The sequence below is a fragment of the Myotis nattereri genome, assembly GCF_964212035.1.
Source record: "Myotis nattereri genome assembly, chromosome: 16".
Classification (NCBI taxonomy): domain Eukaryota; kingdom Metazoa; phylum Chordata; class Mammalia; order Chiroptera; family Vespertilionidae; genus Myotis; species Myotis nattereri.
Genome location: NC_138091.1, coordinates 48841447 through 48856156, shown reverse-complemented (window position 1 = coordinate 48856156; position 14710 = coordinate 48841447). Strand labels below are relative to the sequence as shown.

The 14710-nt window shown below is 42.5% G+C and overlaps 1 protein-coding gene across 1 annotated transcript; it reads left to right on the top strand.

The window, feature by feature from the left end:
* Positions 1 to 5507: 5507 nt before the first annotated feature.
* On the top strand, positions 5508 to 14697 carry KRT28 (keratin 28; the record flags this gene model as incomplete). The annotated part of the gene is made up of 8 exons (XM_081109838.1): positions 5508 to 5957; positions 6422 to 6504; positions 7490 to 7646; positions 9874 to 10035; positions 10117 to 10242; positions 13186 to 13403; positions 13757 to 13812; positions 14555 to 14697. 8 exons carry the CDS (start codon positions 5508 to 5510, stop codon positions 14695 to 14697), a joined length of 1395 nt encoding a protein of 464 aa, XP_080965964.1.
* Positions 14698 to 14710: the final 13 nt, after the last annotated feature.

Genomic DNA, 14710 nt, shown 5'->3' with positions numbered 1-14710 from the left:
TTTTACTTGGTCAGAATTGTCTTTATTTAAATTAGGTTATATTTTTAACCTTAAACATTAGTCAACTATAGCCTTTGAAGGTTGATTTATACATAAATTTTTGAAGAGATTATTGTCATTAGGATTTCTCTGAGGACATTTTTAACCTTATGGGTATGTTGGACCAATGTCAGTAACCTCACTGAGTAAGAAGTTCATGAGTCTCCAATCTTATTTTTTCTTAACGATATATAATATGTGGATAGATCCCAGTTCTCTGTCTTTGAATTATAAACCTGGAAATTTTGAAATCTCTCAACTCAGACCCAAAAATAAAGTTAATTGGAAATTTCACATTTCATGATTACTTGACTTCTCACACTTACCTTCCCGTATTTCCTTCCCATTACTATATTACTTCTGCCCAATTGCCATGCAGCTTAAGAGATATTTTCCAGTGCTTTCTAGCACAGTGAAATCATATCACACAAAATTGTGTAGTGCCCATCAGATGAACAGGAGAAGCACTGTCAAGCCAGGTGATGCCAATGTGACCGAAAGGACACCTCTATTTTTGCCTTGGCCAACCCTGCCCAGTGATCAGTACTAAAAATCTGGTACTTGTAGGGTCAACCTCATCACCACGTCTTCCAGCCAATAAGAACCCAAATTACATTACTTCATACTCTGCTAGTATATGGGGTGGGTAGGGGCTGGAATTATTCTGCCCCTAAGACTACCTTATGTTCTCTGGTGGATTCCTGTATTACCCATATCTACCAAATAACATTCTTCAATATTCTTCCTGATTTGAGCTCCAGTTTCCCCTAGGACATGAGCCCTGGTCCCCAAGTCATTTGCTTGGAACTCCTGTTCAGTAAACCCTACCCTCTGTACCCCAAATTGATGACTGAAATCCTATTTCAATGTGAATAAATTTCCCTATAGTGAAGTTTCCATGACCTGCTTGGCACCAAATAATACCATAGTTCAAAGACTCTCCACTTAATTCATATGTCCTATTATATATGTACCAGGCACTCTTTTGGGGGGTCAGCCTTCTGAGGTTCACTGTTGAAGTCCCAGCATGCCACATTATAAAGCCCTGAAACACATGTTGCTGGGTAAGGACTCTTAGAGCACATACTGTGTAAATATTGACTGGTGTTCAAAAACACTATCTTTTTAAAATATTTATTATCTAACAAAGTTAACCAAGTCCCTGGAGTATCCTATATAATAAAAGGGTAATATGCAAATCGACCAAATGGTAGAACAACTGGTCACTATGACAGACACTGGTCACCAGGGGGCAGATGCTCAACACAGGAGCTGCCCCCTGGTGGTCAGTGCACTCCCACAGGGGGAGCACCCCTCAGCTACAAGCCAGGCTGACGGCTCGTGAGCACAGCGGCCCACCTCCATGGCAGTACTAAGGATGTCCGACTGACAGCTTAGGCTCGGTTGGGCCTACGCTGTCAGTCAGACATCCCCCGAGGGCTCCAAGACTGTGAAAGGGCACAGGCTGGGCTGAGGGACCTGCCCCCAGTGCACTAATGTCATGCACCAGGCCTCTAGTTTTTCATAATCTAAGATAGCCATTCTCTTCATACTGAAAAGATAAGTGTGTCCATATTCAATAATACTGGCTTGAGACAAATACAAATATGTTATAAGACTAGAGGCCAGGTGCATGAATTCATGCACTGGTGGAGTCCAGCCGGCCTGCCCTGATGAGGGCCATCAGGGGTGGGCTAGTTGGGGTGAGGGGCCGTGGGTGGGGCCAGCTGGATCGAGGGGCCACAGGCGGTTTGCTGACTGGCCCTGCCCCCGGCGAGGGGCCACAGGCATTCTGGTCATTCACTGGCCGGTCAATTTGCATATTACTCTTTTATTATATAGGACTAGAGGCCCAGTGCAAGAAATTCATGCACAGGTAGGGTCCCTGCCAGCTGCCAGCTGCCAGCCAGGGCCTCCTTCCTTTGTTCCGCATCGCCCCCTGGTGGTCAGCGCACGTCATAGCAAGCAATCAAACTCCCATTGGTCAAACTCCAGAGGGGACACTTTGCATATTAGGCTTTTATACAGAGACTATAGGCCCATTGCATGAAGAGATTCGTGCAATAGGCCTTCCTTCCTCTGGCTGCCAGCACCAGTTTTCCTCTGGCACCTGGGACCCAGGCCTTCACTCCGGCCGCAGAGGAGAAGGCAAGCCTCTTCAGTCTTCAGTTGTCTTCAGTCTTCAGTTGTCTTCAGTCTTCGCTCTGCGCCTGCATATGCAAATTAACCGCCATCTTTGTTGGGTTAATTTGCATACTCATCCTGATTGGCTGGTGGGCGTAGCGGAGTGACACCAATTTGCATGTTTCTCTTTTATTAGTGTAGATAGTTGTTTGTTATTAAGTTTTGTCTCTTCTTCTACCCATTCAAAAGCCAGGATCTCAGTGCATCAGAGTTCTTTATCTGTGTGGCGAGAAAAATCTTCATTTCTGAAAGGTCTGAATCATGGTGGTCCTGTTGTCTGACCTTTTCAATCTTCCAATATCTCCTTAAACCATTATTTATATTAAATTCTCTCTGACAAGCCCTGGGCAGGTAGCTCAGCTGGTTAGAGCATTATCCTGTTATGCCAAGGTTGTGGGTTCAATCTCTGATCAGGGCACATACAAGAATCAACAGATGAATCAGATGAATGGGTGGAACAATGAATCGATGTTTCTTCATCTCTCTATTTTTTTGTCTCTCTTCCCCTTCTTCTCTCTATAAAATCAATAAAAAGTATTTATAAAATATTCACAATCTTTAGAGAAATGCAAGTCAAACATTAGGGTAACTGCTATTTAAAAAATAAGACTTGGCTTGGGATGGTGAACACAATATGATATACAGATGTATTATAGATTTGTACCCTGAAACCTATATAATGTTGTTAACCAATGTCACCCCAATAAATTCAATTTAAAAATAACAAAAAATAGGAAATAGCAAGTGTTGGCAAGGATGTGGAAAAATCAAAACTCTTATGCCCTGTTGGTGGGAATGTAAAATGGTACAGCTACTATGGAAAACAGTATTATGGTTCCTCAAAAATATTAAAACTAGCCCGGCCTGTGTGGCTCGGTGGTTGAGCGTCAACTTATTAACCAGGAGGTCACGGTTTGATTCCCAGTCAGAGCACATGCCTGGGTTGTGAGCTTGATCCCCAGTAGGGGATGTGCTGGAGGCAGCTGATCAGTGATTCTCTTATCATTGATGTTTCTAACTCTCCCCCTCTCCCTTGCTCTCTGAAATCAATAAAAATATATTTAAATGTGTATATCAAAATTATAATTACCATATAATTCAACAATAACGTCCAAAAGAATTGAAATCAGGGTCAGTTTCCAGCAGCATTATTCACAATAAGAGATTGAGGCAGCTATTTTCTTCCCCTTCGTGTTCCCTGCTACTAGTACAGTCCTGGTGCATAGTAGGTGCTCATTAAAATTTCCTTTCATGTTGTTATGAGTTTTATTTTAAAAAACCTAAGTTGTTATAAGAAACATGTGTTTTCTCATCTTAAAATCAGAGACAAGAAACCACTCTTCCTGATTCCTTGTAAGGTCCAAATGAGATAATACACAAGAAATCACTTTGGAAGCTGTAAAGCACCATATAAATGTAAGGAAATCTTGTCTTTATATTCCTTGTGCTCTGGCATTTTGAAAAGCTCTATATTAAGGTTGCTTCTGATCAGGGGTTAATAATTTTTAGTTAAGGCCAAAGCAGAGGTTCAGAATCTAAGCAATATCCATTTGAAGGTGAACACTGCCCCCTGGTGGAAATAGAAGGGCAGGGGCAAGTGTGGTTAACAATGTGGGATTGCCAAGGGTGGTACTGACTGCAGAGAAACCACTTACTTAAATTTATACTTCTCGCCTTGTTTGTCACAGATGCTCTTTTAGAAGTAGTTTCTTTACATATGCAGGATGTCGACACATTACACCTATAAGTTGTCTAAGTATTATTATGTACAGTGAGTAATCAGGCACTGAAGAGATTTTTAATTCCTTATATACTTTAATATTCTAATTCTTTAATATTTTTATTCAATAATCCAATAACAATTAAAAGAATAATTTTTACCATTTATACTACATGTTAACACTATTGATGACAATATGTGCTGCAGGCATACGTATTAGTATGGTTCATTTAGAGCATATATAAGGTATGCTCATGATGCCAGGATCTCAAGGCCATCATGAACATATGCCAAGTCTTCCCCCGGCATGTGCCTGGTGACTGAGCAAACTGTTTAACATTTCTGGGTCTCAGTTGATTCATCTTCCAAAAACAGGGACTGAATTACGTGAAATCTGAGGTTCTTCGCAGTAATAAAAAGATCTTACAACTTTGCCAAATTTCATTTAAAGGCCATGCTGATGCTGGTGACAAGTACTGGCTGAGCAGGCTTTGGACTGCTTGTGCCAACCCAGTTCCAGAAGACACCCTGACTGTCCTGGTGACAAACCAACTTTATACCTGAACCTGAAAGCAGTCAAGTCCAACCAAGTCCCTCCTACCCTTCCACCTGCTTCACCCCCACCCTCCTCACTACTGCTTCAAGAGGAGGCTCCTCGGGTCACTTCTCCTTACTCACCTCACCTTTCTTCCCAGCCTGACCTCCCCAGACCCCACCACACACACACACACACACACACACACACACACACACAGTTTGTAACACAATAATAACAATAACATCGTCTGCTCTTCATTGACAGTTTTTCATTTGCCAGACACTGTGCTAAGTGTAATCTCCTTTAGCGTCTCAACAAACTGGGGTGGAAACTGTTTTATCCACATTTTAACAATTATCTGAACCCTTTCTGCAAGCCTCCCTGGGTTCAATTGAAAAGATACTTTTAGCTGGGGAGGGTGTTAAATAAAGGAATCAGTCAATATTTACATTATTGTTCAAGGTAATTAGTAGATGTTAAAATCCTGGTAAGACCAGAAAAGTTACCAGGATTATATTTTTTAAAATAACACTTTTTTTTTGTTCTGGTGGGATAAAATATGTGTTTCTGTTGTTAATGGTTCTTTATATACCTCTCTGGTAATTAAGACTCTGCTGTAGCTGATGGTACCCTATTACAGTCTTACTTAACTTTTAAAATTTTATAATATCCTGTGCCAGATAATGATGGTATATTCTTAGGATCAAGATGAAAGTAAAGGATTACTCATTCAAAATTAGCAGTTAAAATAATGAACTTAATATAGAATGAACCCCATTATATGTAAGATAACAAACACCCTGAAGCAACAGCCAGAGATGGTAGACATTAATTTTTTCAAATCATCCAATTACACATAATTTCATGTTAATCTGAATGATGCCATTTTTCTTTTGGCATGCATAACTCAGATAGAAACATCCCAAATGGTGTGTATAAAAGCCCAAAGAAACCATCAGTGCACAATATTCTGTTCTCCTCTGAAGCTACAGCTACCCACAGACAAGGAACGTTTCTCCTACCACCATGTCTCTCCGATTTTCTAGTGGGTCCAGGCGGATTTGCTTGCGGTCTGGACCTGGATCCGTCAGACCAGCCGGTGGAGGCCTGGGCTTTGCAGGCAGCAATGCATGTGGCAGCTCTGCTGCTGGAAGTGGACTTCCCTGTGCCTTGGGAGGGAGCCTGGCCAGTGTTTCTGGCGGGAACCAGGCTGGTGGTGCCTTTGGCAATGCAGCTTGTGCCGGCTTTGCTGGAAGCGAAGGGGGCCTCCTCTCTGGGAATGAGAAGGTGACCATGCAGAATCTTAACGACCGTTTGGCATCCTACCTGGATAATGTGCATGCTCTGGAGGAGGCAAATGCTGAATTAGAGAGAAAAATCAAGAGCTGGTATGAAAAATATGGTCCTGGATCTTGCCGTGGACTTGATCATGACTACAGTAGATACCACCTAACCATCGACGATCTTAAGAGTAAGGTGAGAAATCGCAAACTTGGAACTATTCTAAGTATTTAAAATGAAGAATTACCTTGCAAAAGACAGAGCTACAACAAGAAATGCTTTATAACTGCTATCTGTAATTTACATTGCATTTATTTATTTATTTAGGTAAATAATTCTTCCTTTTAGTCAGAAATAGGCACTTTGATTCAAGAATGTCCATGTAGCTTAAATGTTAATAATTCCACTATTTTTTATTTTGAAGTATGTTCATTGATAAGAAAGTCTTGTGCTCTAAAGTTATATGAGAAAAAACATATATATATATGAGTATAACCATAGCTGTAACTTTTAAAAATTAAAGTTTAAACATTTTGGTTGTTACCTAAGGGAGTCAGATTTTTATGCAAGAGTTTCATTGTGTAACATTCCTTATCTCCTGAAATAATAAATTATAAAAGCAACTTATTTGTTATGTTCTCCCTCTTGATTTCTTCTAGATTATCTCTTCCACAACGGCTAACGCCAATGTCATTCTGCAGATTGATAATGCCAGGCTGGCTGCCGATGATTTCCGGCTAAAGTAGGTGACAAAATAATCACACTCTAGAAAAAGTTCCCTGTCTATGTACTGAGTTAAATAAGCATTTCCATTTCATCCCACGTAGAACGAAGTGCAACCTAAGAGGTTAAAGGAAGTAATGCATGTTATAATATGATATAAAGCATGTTATAATCTTTCAATTAGCTATACTTAGAATTTATACATACTTATTACATTGCTGTGACAAAATATCACTGTATTTCTATGCCTGCCTAGAATATACACTGAGTGGCCAGATTATTATAACCGGACAGATTATTATGACCACCCCATCAGTATTTCATTGACACTTCCAAAAATACTGAAAATTGAGCCCTAACCGGTTTGGCTCAGTGGATAGAGCGTTGGCCTGCGGACTCAAGGGTCCCAGGTTCGATTCCGGTCAGGGGCATGTGCCTTGGTTGTGGGCACATCCCCAGTAGGGGTTGTGCAGGAGGTGGCTGATCGATGTTTCTCTCTCATCGATGTTTCTAACTCTCTATCCCTCTCCCTTCCTCTCTGTAAAAAAATCAATAAAATATATTTAAAAAAGAATACTGAAAATTGAAAACTTCCTAAGCAAATACTCTCAAGGTTTTATTATTATTATTATTATTTGCATAACTAATTCACTTCATTGTACTGATGGGTGGTCATAATAATCTGGCCACTCAGTGTACTGCCAAGAGCAAAGATGTTTGTAAATATTTGTTGACGAAGTAAAAAATATGAACCCAGGTAAAATTACACAGTGGTGTGTTTTATTTAATTGGGATATACCAGTGGAATTTGTGTGATTAGATATCTGCAGATTATCCTGCCCAGAATTGGGTGAAAGGAGAGAAGGGGGCTTTCTCTGTGTACTTTTATAATAGTCGGAGTCCGAACTCAATGTCTAACTTTCAATTAAAAGCAATTGAGGCGTTACTGTCCCGTCTCTTGCGGGAGCCTCACTTGTGCTGATGTTCACTCCATGCCTCTCAAGGTATGAAAATGAGCTCGCCCTTCACCAGAACGCCGAGGCCGACGTCAACGGGCTCAGGCGAGTGCTGGATGAACTGACGCTCTGCAGGACTGACCAGGAGCTGCAGTACGAGTCCCTGAGTGAAGAGATGACGTATCTCAGGAAGAACCATGAGGAGGTAGGAGCAGCTTCACTTCCAGTCACATCACAACTGCGCACATTTGAAATACTTCCGGGGGACAATTAATGTCTAAGAGTAATTCACGCTCGTTATAATAACTCAAATAATGCCCAGGCTATCCAGAAAGAATTTCATTTCTCTCACTCTGCCCTTCTACTCTCATCCCTCAAGGTAATAAATGTTAGTAATTTGGTCTGGATCCCTCCATTTTCGAGACCGGTATAATATTCTATTTTTCTGAAAATATGACATTACTTTTGCATTAATGCAACCGTCTTTCTTTCAATGACATTATTTCTTTAATTCACATAGGCTTATCTTGCGGTCAATCTTCTCACAAAAGACCTATCAGACTAGAAAAAGATGTCAATGTTCTCCCTACTTAATGAGCCTATTACTATAATATTGAACCCTACACAATGGGAACCCCATAATTTGACGCATAACACCAGGAAACTTCAACCCCCCTCCCAGAAAAGTACTACCCCAAAAGTAATTGCAAAAGTCTCCAAAATCATAGATGCCAAATTTTCTGAAAACAACCTATGACAAACGTGCCCCATCATTGGGTAGAAATGGCTAAAGAACCAAATCTACTGTCCCCAAAGGGTAAAATTATGGGAGAGGGAGAGAGAGAAGGAGTACTTCAAAAGAAAAAAAAATTAAAATAAAAGAGAAACAGGGAGAGGAGAGAGTGTCCCAGAGCAGGGGGTTGGAAGAGTCAGGCCACCGGAGTATCAGCAGGAGAGTGAAAAACAGACCCAGGCATTGCAGAGAGGGTGACATCAGGGAAAGAAACAATCCCAGAAGAGAAGAAATAGCAACCACAGCAGCCCAGCCAGCTGTGGGCCTTAGGGTAGGAGCAGGAGTCACTGTCCTCCTTAAAGACACCTAAACAAAAAGAAGGTACCTCTGAATGCACTGAGGGTGGGAACAAAGCCACTCGCATCTCAGGGTCCCCCTGAGAGTGTCAAATTTACCACACTCACCAGTGACCGGTACCCCTAGGACAACACCAAGAAATTCCATTTTCTTTTCTTTTTTAATTTTTATTTATTGATTTTTAGAGAGACATCAATTTGTTGTTCCACTTATTTATGCACTCATTGGCTGAGTCTTGTATGCCCCCGGAATGAGGATCGAACTCACAATCTTGGAGCATCAGGCGGATGCTCTAACCAACTGAGCTACCCGGCCAGGGCCCAAGCAACTCAACATTTAAACTCTTAACAAGAAGAATTTTTCTTCACATGAATTATACACAAAACCCCAAAAATATGGATATAACTTCAAGTTATCAGTGGTCTCCTTGGGCAATGTAAATCTTTTGCTCGTGGTGGGCATTGGCAGGCCACTGGCCTAAGGTCAAAAAAATATGACTTGAGAAAGCAGAGATACCAACCCATCAAAAGCAAGTACTAATGAAAAAGGTCAGCTCCTAAGGAACTACGTCCAGGTCACTGATAAGCTGATTTGTCCAGAAATCCATTTTTTGACCGGATTAGACTATTTAATGGTTCAGACTAGAACACGTCCTAGGACAGAGTGGCCACAGAGTGTCGTTACTAACAGCAGACATTCTGGAGCAAGTATGTCCCACATTCTGACCCTGGGGTGTTCAAATCCCAGCCTTTCGAGTACTAAGAACCTGGGGAGATTCCTTTATACCTCTCTGTGCTTCAGTTTCCTGTCTGTCAAATAAGTCTAATAGCACATGACACATAGCGAGGTCAGAAGACCTGAATGCGGTAATGCATGTAAACCACTTCGAACAATGCCTGGGAAGCCCTCAGTAGAGGACAGCTCTTGTCCCTCCTGTGAGAGCTCCTTGTGGGCAGGGACTTTTCTTTTTTTCTTTTTTTTTCCTACTGCTTCATTCCCGTCCAGGAGAATGCTCTCTGGCATTTAGTCAATAGTTGTGTGCCTACTCACTCTCTGGTCTTTGTATCCCCGCCTCATTTTAAAATAATAAAACCCTTTCTGGGGATGCTGCCTTTTCGCTGCGGGGTTGTTTGTGATTGTTTTCACTAACAGACCACTAACTAATTCAATAGATGATCGGCATGACTCTGGGTCGAATGAGTCCATTTGAACGATCTTACGCCTCGCATTATACACTGGAATTTAAACCACAGCCTTTGAGACATGAAGCAACCCTTTAGGAAACGCTCCTCAAATGGTTTGGGTAAATGGCCCCTAAAGTCAGACTCACTTTTTCCTCCAGGAAATGAAGGCTCTGCAGTGCGCGGCCGGGGGCAACGTGAGCGTGGAGATGAACGCGGCGCCCGGGGTGGACCTCACGGTTCTGCTGAACAACATGCGGGCCGAGTACGAAGACCTGGCCGAGCAGAACCGCCGGGACGCGGAGGCCTGGTTCAACGAGAAGGTGAGGGGCCCCCCAGTCAGCCCTGCCCTCGGCACCCCGAGGGTGCAGGCCCAGTGAACCCCTTTGCGCCCTGCCTTCCAGAGCGCCACCCTGCAGCAACAGATCTCCGACGACGCGGGCGCAGCCACCTCGGCCCGGACCGAGCTGACCGAAATGAAGCGCGGCCTGCAGACCGTGGAGATCGAGCTGCAGTCGCTCCTGGCCATGGTAGGTGACAGCGCAGGGCGGCCTGCGTTGCGTGATCCTAACAAGTCTAGCAGAAAACCTCCCGTTTTCCCTGTTAGAGCTTTTACCTACAAATGCCTCCTGGGGACAGCAGGGAAGACAGACGCTGAGACACTCAGTCAGAGAGACTAGACAAAGCTCTCTTCCTCCCTGAAGCCACTGAGGATTTCTTTCCTGGCAGGTGCCCAGGGCCCATTTCATGAAATAGCTCCTTCCTCGGTGGCTCATCTCAGCCCTGGATGGCAAGCAGCAGGCACTGTGCTCCACCACAAAGTTAAGTGGCAGGCTGACATCAGGCGAGCACAGGGGGCAGAGCTGGTGTGGACGCCCTCAGCATCTCCTAGTATTGATGAAAGCCTATGGAAAGCCACCTCGCGCTTTTCCTTGGACAGAGGAAAAGAGGGTGCGTCTCTGATTCCCTGTGAGCCCTGCCAGCCTCTTCATCACCAGGGGGTCCAGGACAGCAGTCCCTGGAGACCACCCAGCACTAAAACCAGCTCCCCTCTGGAGCAGCGGTTCTCAACCTGTGGGTCGCGACCCCTTTGGCGGTCGAACGACCCTTTCACAGGGGTCGCCTAAGACCATCCTGCATATCAGATATTTACATGACGATTCATAACAGTAGCAACATGACAGTTAGGAAGTAGCAACGAAAATAATTTTATGGTTGGGTCACAACATGAGGAACTGTATTGAAAGGGCCGGAAGGTTGAGAACCACAGCTGGAGTGTCAGCTGGCAGCACCCAGAAGACTGGATTTGGAGAATGATGGCACACGTGGGCCCAGGGGTTCCCTGTTACCCTCAGAGGCTTCAGGCACCCTGAGGACACCAGATCGCAACACAAAGAAAGAGCCATTATTATACAAATGAGTGCAGTAAGCCAAGAAAAAAAAAGATGACTCAAAACAATAGGAAGGTTATTTTGATTTAGCCACCCTAAAAAGGGGCAGTTCTTTCTTATAGATAGCATTTAGATTGGAGACTTATTTTACCACTGATTGAATCCCAACTTAACCACCGTGCCCCTCTTTTCACCTTCATCACCACTGTGGCTGGTACCCGAAACCCTCCAGACTACAGACTTTGAGCTCCTGGAACCCTCCTCTCTTCCCCATCCTCTCCTCTCCTGTAACTGGAACCCTGAGGACCTGTTCCTGCTGCTGTCCCCTGAATAGGAATCCCTCCTCTCACTTTTGTGCTATGTTGAAGGAAATGAATCACTCAGTTCCCAGATCAGAATTTAAGCATTTTCACACAGAAACAATGATGTTAGAAAGTAGTTAGATTCTATACAGCCGGTATAGTATTGTAGTTTGGGCTCATGAAATAATCCACAACAACAAAACAAACAAACAAAACCTTTTAACATACAACATAAATGAATTCTAGAATATGGTTGCATAGAACTAACTTCCATGCCTGGGATTCTTTTGTCGTAGATGAATTCTATGCACAATCTCCTATAGTTTCGTGCACAAATCGTATGTAAATTGGGAGTTGTCTAAATGGATAAACTCAGGTTTCATATGCTTCCAGCTTCCAAGTAGTTTACCAACTTCCAAGTTCATTCTGCTCTCCTTCTACCTCCATGAGCCAACCTTTACAGCAGAAGGCTATGGGATAGAGATGCTGTCTCCTTTGATTTGAGACAGCGTTAATAATCTTAAAAAGGAATACCATCACCAAGGAAGTTAAAGTTCTGAACAGCCAACCACACACCTCATTGACCCCTTGCCATTTCTTGCCTCATCCTCCCCATTACCATCCTGGTCACCTTCCACTCCTCTGCCCCTGGAGAGCCCAGTACCACCCATGTAATGTACCCATCAGCCTCTTGGACCCACTGTCTGTCTGTCATGACAAATATTTTATAATTTCCTCTTCATAATCTTAAAATGAAGTCAATAGATAATATATTTAACAACTTACACAAAAAGAATTTTAAACCAGTGCAATGTCATAACTGCAATAAAAAGGAGACTTAAATGTATTTTAATATAAAATGTATTTAATATGTAAATATGTGGGTCCAACTCCCCTAGAGTATGTAATGAAAGAGACAGAGGCTTACACATTTCTTTGATAAATAAGTTTTGTTCCAAACAATCAGGAATTGCTCCACACAAGAAGAAAAGGGAAATGAAAGAGTGGATGGGGGTGGACACTTGGATAATAACTAATATCAGGAGAAATAATAAGCACCCAGATATATTTATATATGATAAGGGAAAGAGGAAAATTACTTTAATTAAAGTAAGGATCACATAACAAGACAAATTACAGACTATGGAAGTAGAAATGAGTAGGTATAATATTCATAAAAGTAGTGTTGAAATAATGGCCTGGACTGTGTTATTAAATATGCCTCTTGTCTTGAAATTCCACCTCTGTCAAGCTGAAATCTCCATTTCAGCTTAAGAAAAGGCCTTTGATTGACATTAGAAAATCGAGGACAGATTAGAAAAAGAAAAAAAAACACACTGGGAACAGTGGTGGGGTAGATCTCTGGGGACAGTAGCAGAATAAGATTGAAAACAATAGGCAACCCCAAAATACATAAGTAATTTCAAAATATATGATTGCCAATGTTGATTTCTTATTGTGCTACCCCCCAGAAAGTGTTTTAATACCTAGGTAGGTCATAATAGCAAATATTAACTAAATATCATGAATGTCCATTGGAAAAGTCTTAGGGCCAAAAGGTCATTTAGCCCATTCAGGTCATCTAGCATGCCTCCCCCTCCCCCATCTCCAGTGAAACCAGTCACTTCCCCTTCTTCTCCACCTCCCATTTTATTGTGACAAGCCCCACAAATTTCCAAAGCTTGCCTAAGGAGCAGTACTGCCTTTTGCTGGGAAACACTGGTCTACATAGCCCTCAAAGTGGCTTCACCCCTTGCTCTGACATCTTTTACGTCCTCAGAAACAGTCCCTGGAGTGCTCCCTGTCTGAGACAGAAAGCAACTACTGTGCGCAGCTGGCCCAGATGCAGGCTCAGATCCGGGCCCTGGAGGAGCAGCTGCACCAAGTCAGAACCGAGACCGAGGGCCAGAAACTCGAGTACGAGCAGCTCCTGGACATCAAGGTCCACCTGGAAAAAGAGATTGAGACCTACTGCCGCCTGCTAGATGGAGATGGAAAGTAAGTGACCCCACACATTGTCTGTTCACCTTCCATGCCTCCAAGCCTTTCTTCTTTATTCCCACAGCCGAAAAGCCTGTTCATCTCTTGCCTCTGCAGTCATCTCTTCCATATTTTGTATACCACAGCCTGTAAGCCTGGGGTTTAAAAAATCAAATGGAAAGAAGGTTGTTTTCTATCCTCTCTTTAGATGACATTTAATTACCTTCAGCTCCTGCCCCCCAAAATCTATTTTCCTTTATGAAAAACTAAGACCTGGTTTTGGCATACAAAGTTCACTTAGTTTATGTTCACCTATCAATTCAATAAGTGATAAACAGAAATATTAAAAAATAAACTGTGGTTTTTTACAGCTCATGCTCCAAATCAAAGGGCTTTGGATCAGGAAGCTCAGGGAATTCATCTAAAGGTAATAAAATCTAATTGTACTTCTATTGCAGCAAATACTTCTGCATTAATGGCAACCGTACACTATGGCAACAGTCTATATTTAAACAATTTAAACCAAAGTGCTTAGCTTGGAACTTAAAATATTATTTTAAATGGATAAAACTGTTCTAAACTATGAGATATCCCCCCAAAAATGTATACACACTTTAACAGCTGGTAGCTCAATTTTGAATATCAAATGCATTTTAATCAATACTGCCTTTATAATTATTCAACATGTGTGTATACATTTTTGGGACACCCTATATCATCATAAATCTACTAGAGGCCCGGTGCATGGATTCATGCACCAGTGGGAGCCCTCAGCCTGGCTTGCAAGGATCGGGCTGAAACCAGCTGACATCCCCTGAGAGGGTCCCAGATTGTGAGAGGGTGGTTCTTGGGTGACACACCACAGAATCGGGCTCCCTCCTCTCTGGTTCTGGGTTCATCACACGAGAACCGCAGCTGCCAAGTGACAGCAGCTTGGCAGCTCCTGCGTTGAGCATCTGCCCCCTGGTGGTCAGTGTGCATCATAGCTACTGGCCCGTTGGCCGGTCAGCTGGTCGGCCATCGGCCAGTCACTTAAGCTTTCATATATATAGATGTTTATTCCCTCACCAAAAATGTACATAATATATTATATTACAACCAACAGTTGAATTCTTTGTCATGCAATCTTTTAGGTTGAATATGTGTATTCATATATGTTTTACTTCTAGATTTATCCAAAACCACGCTGGTAAAGACGGTGGTTGAAGAGATAGATCAACGTGGTAAAGTCCTTTCATCGAGGATTCAGTCCATCGAAGAAAAGACATCTAAAATTACCAATGGCAAGACAGAACAAAGGGTTTCTTTCTAGCTGTAATCTTTGA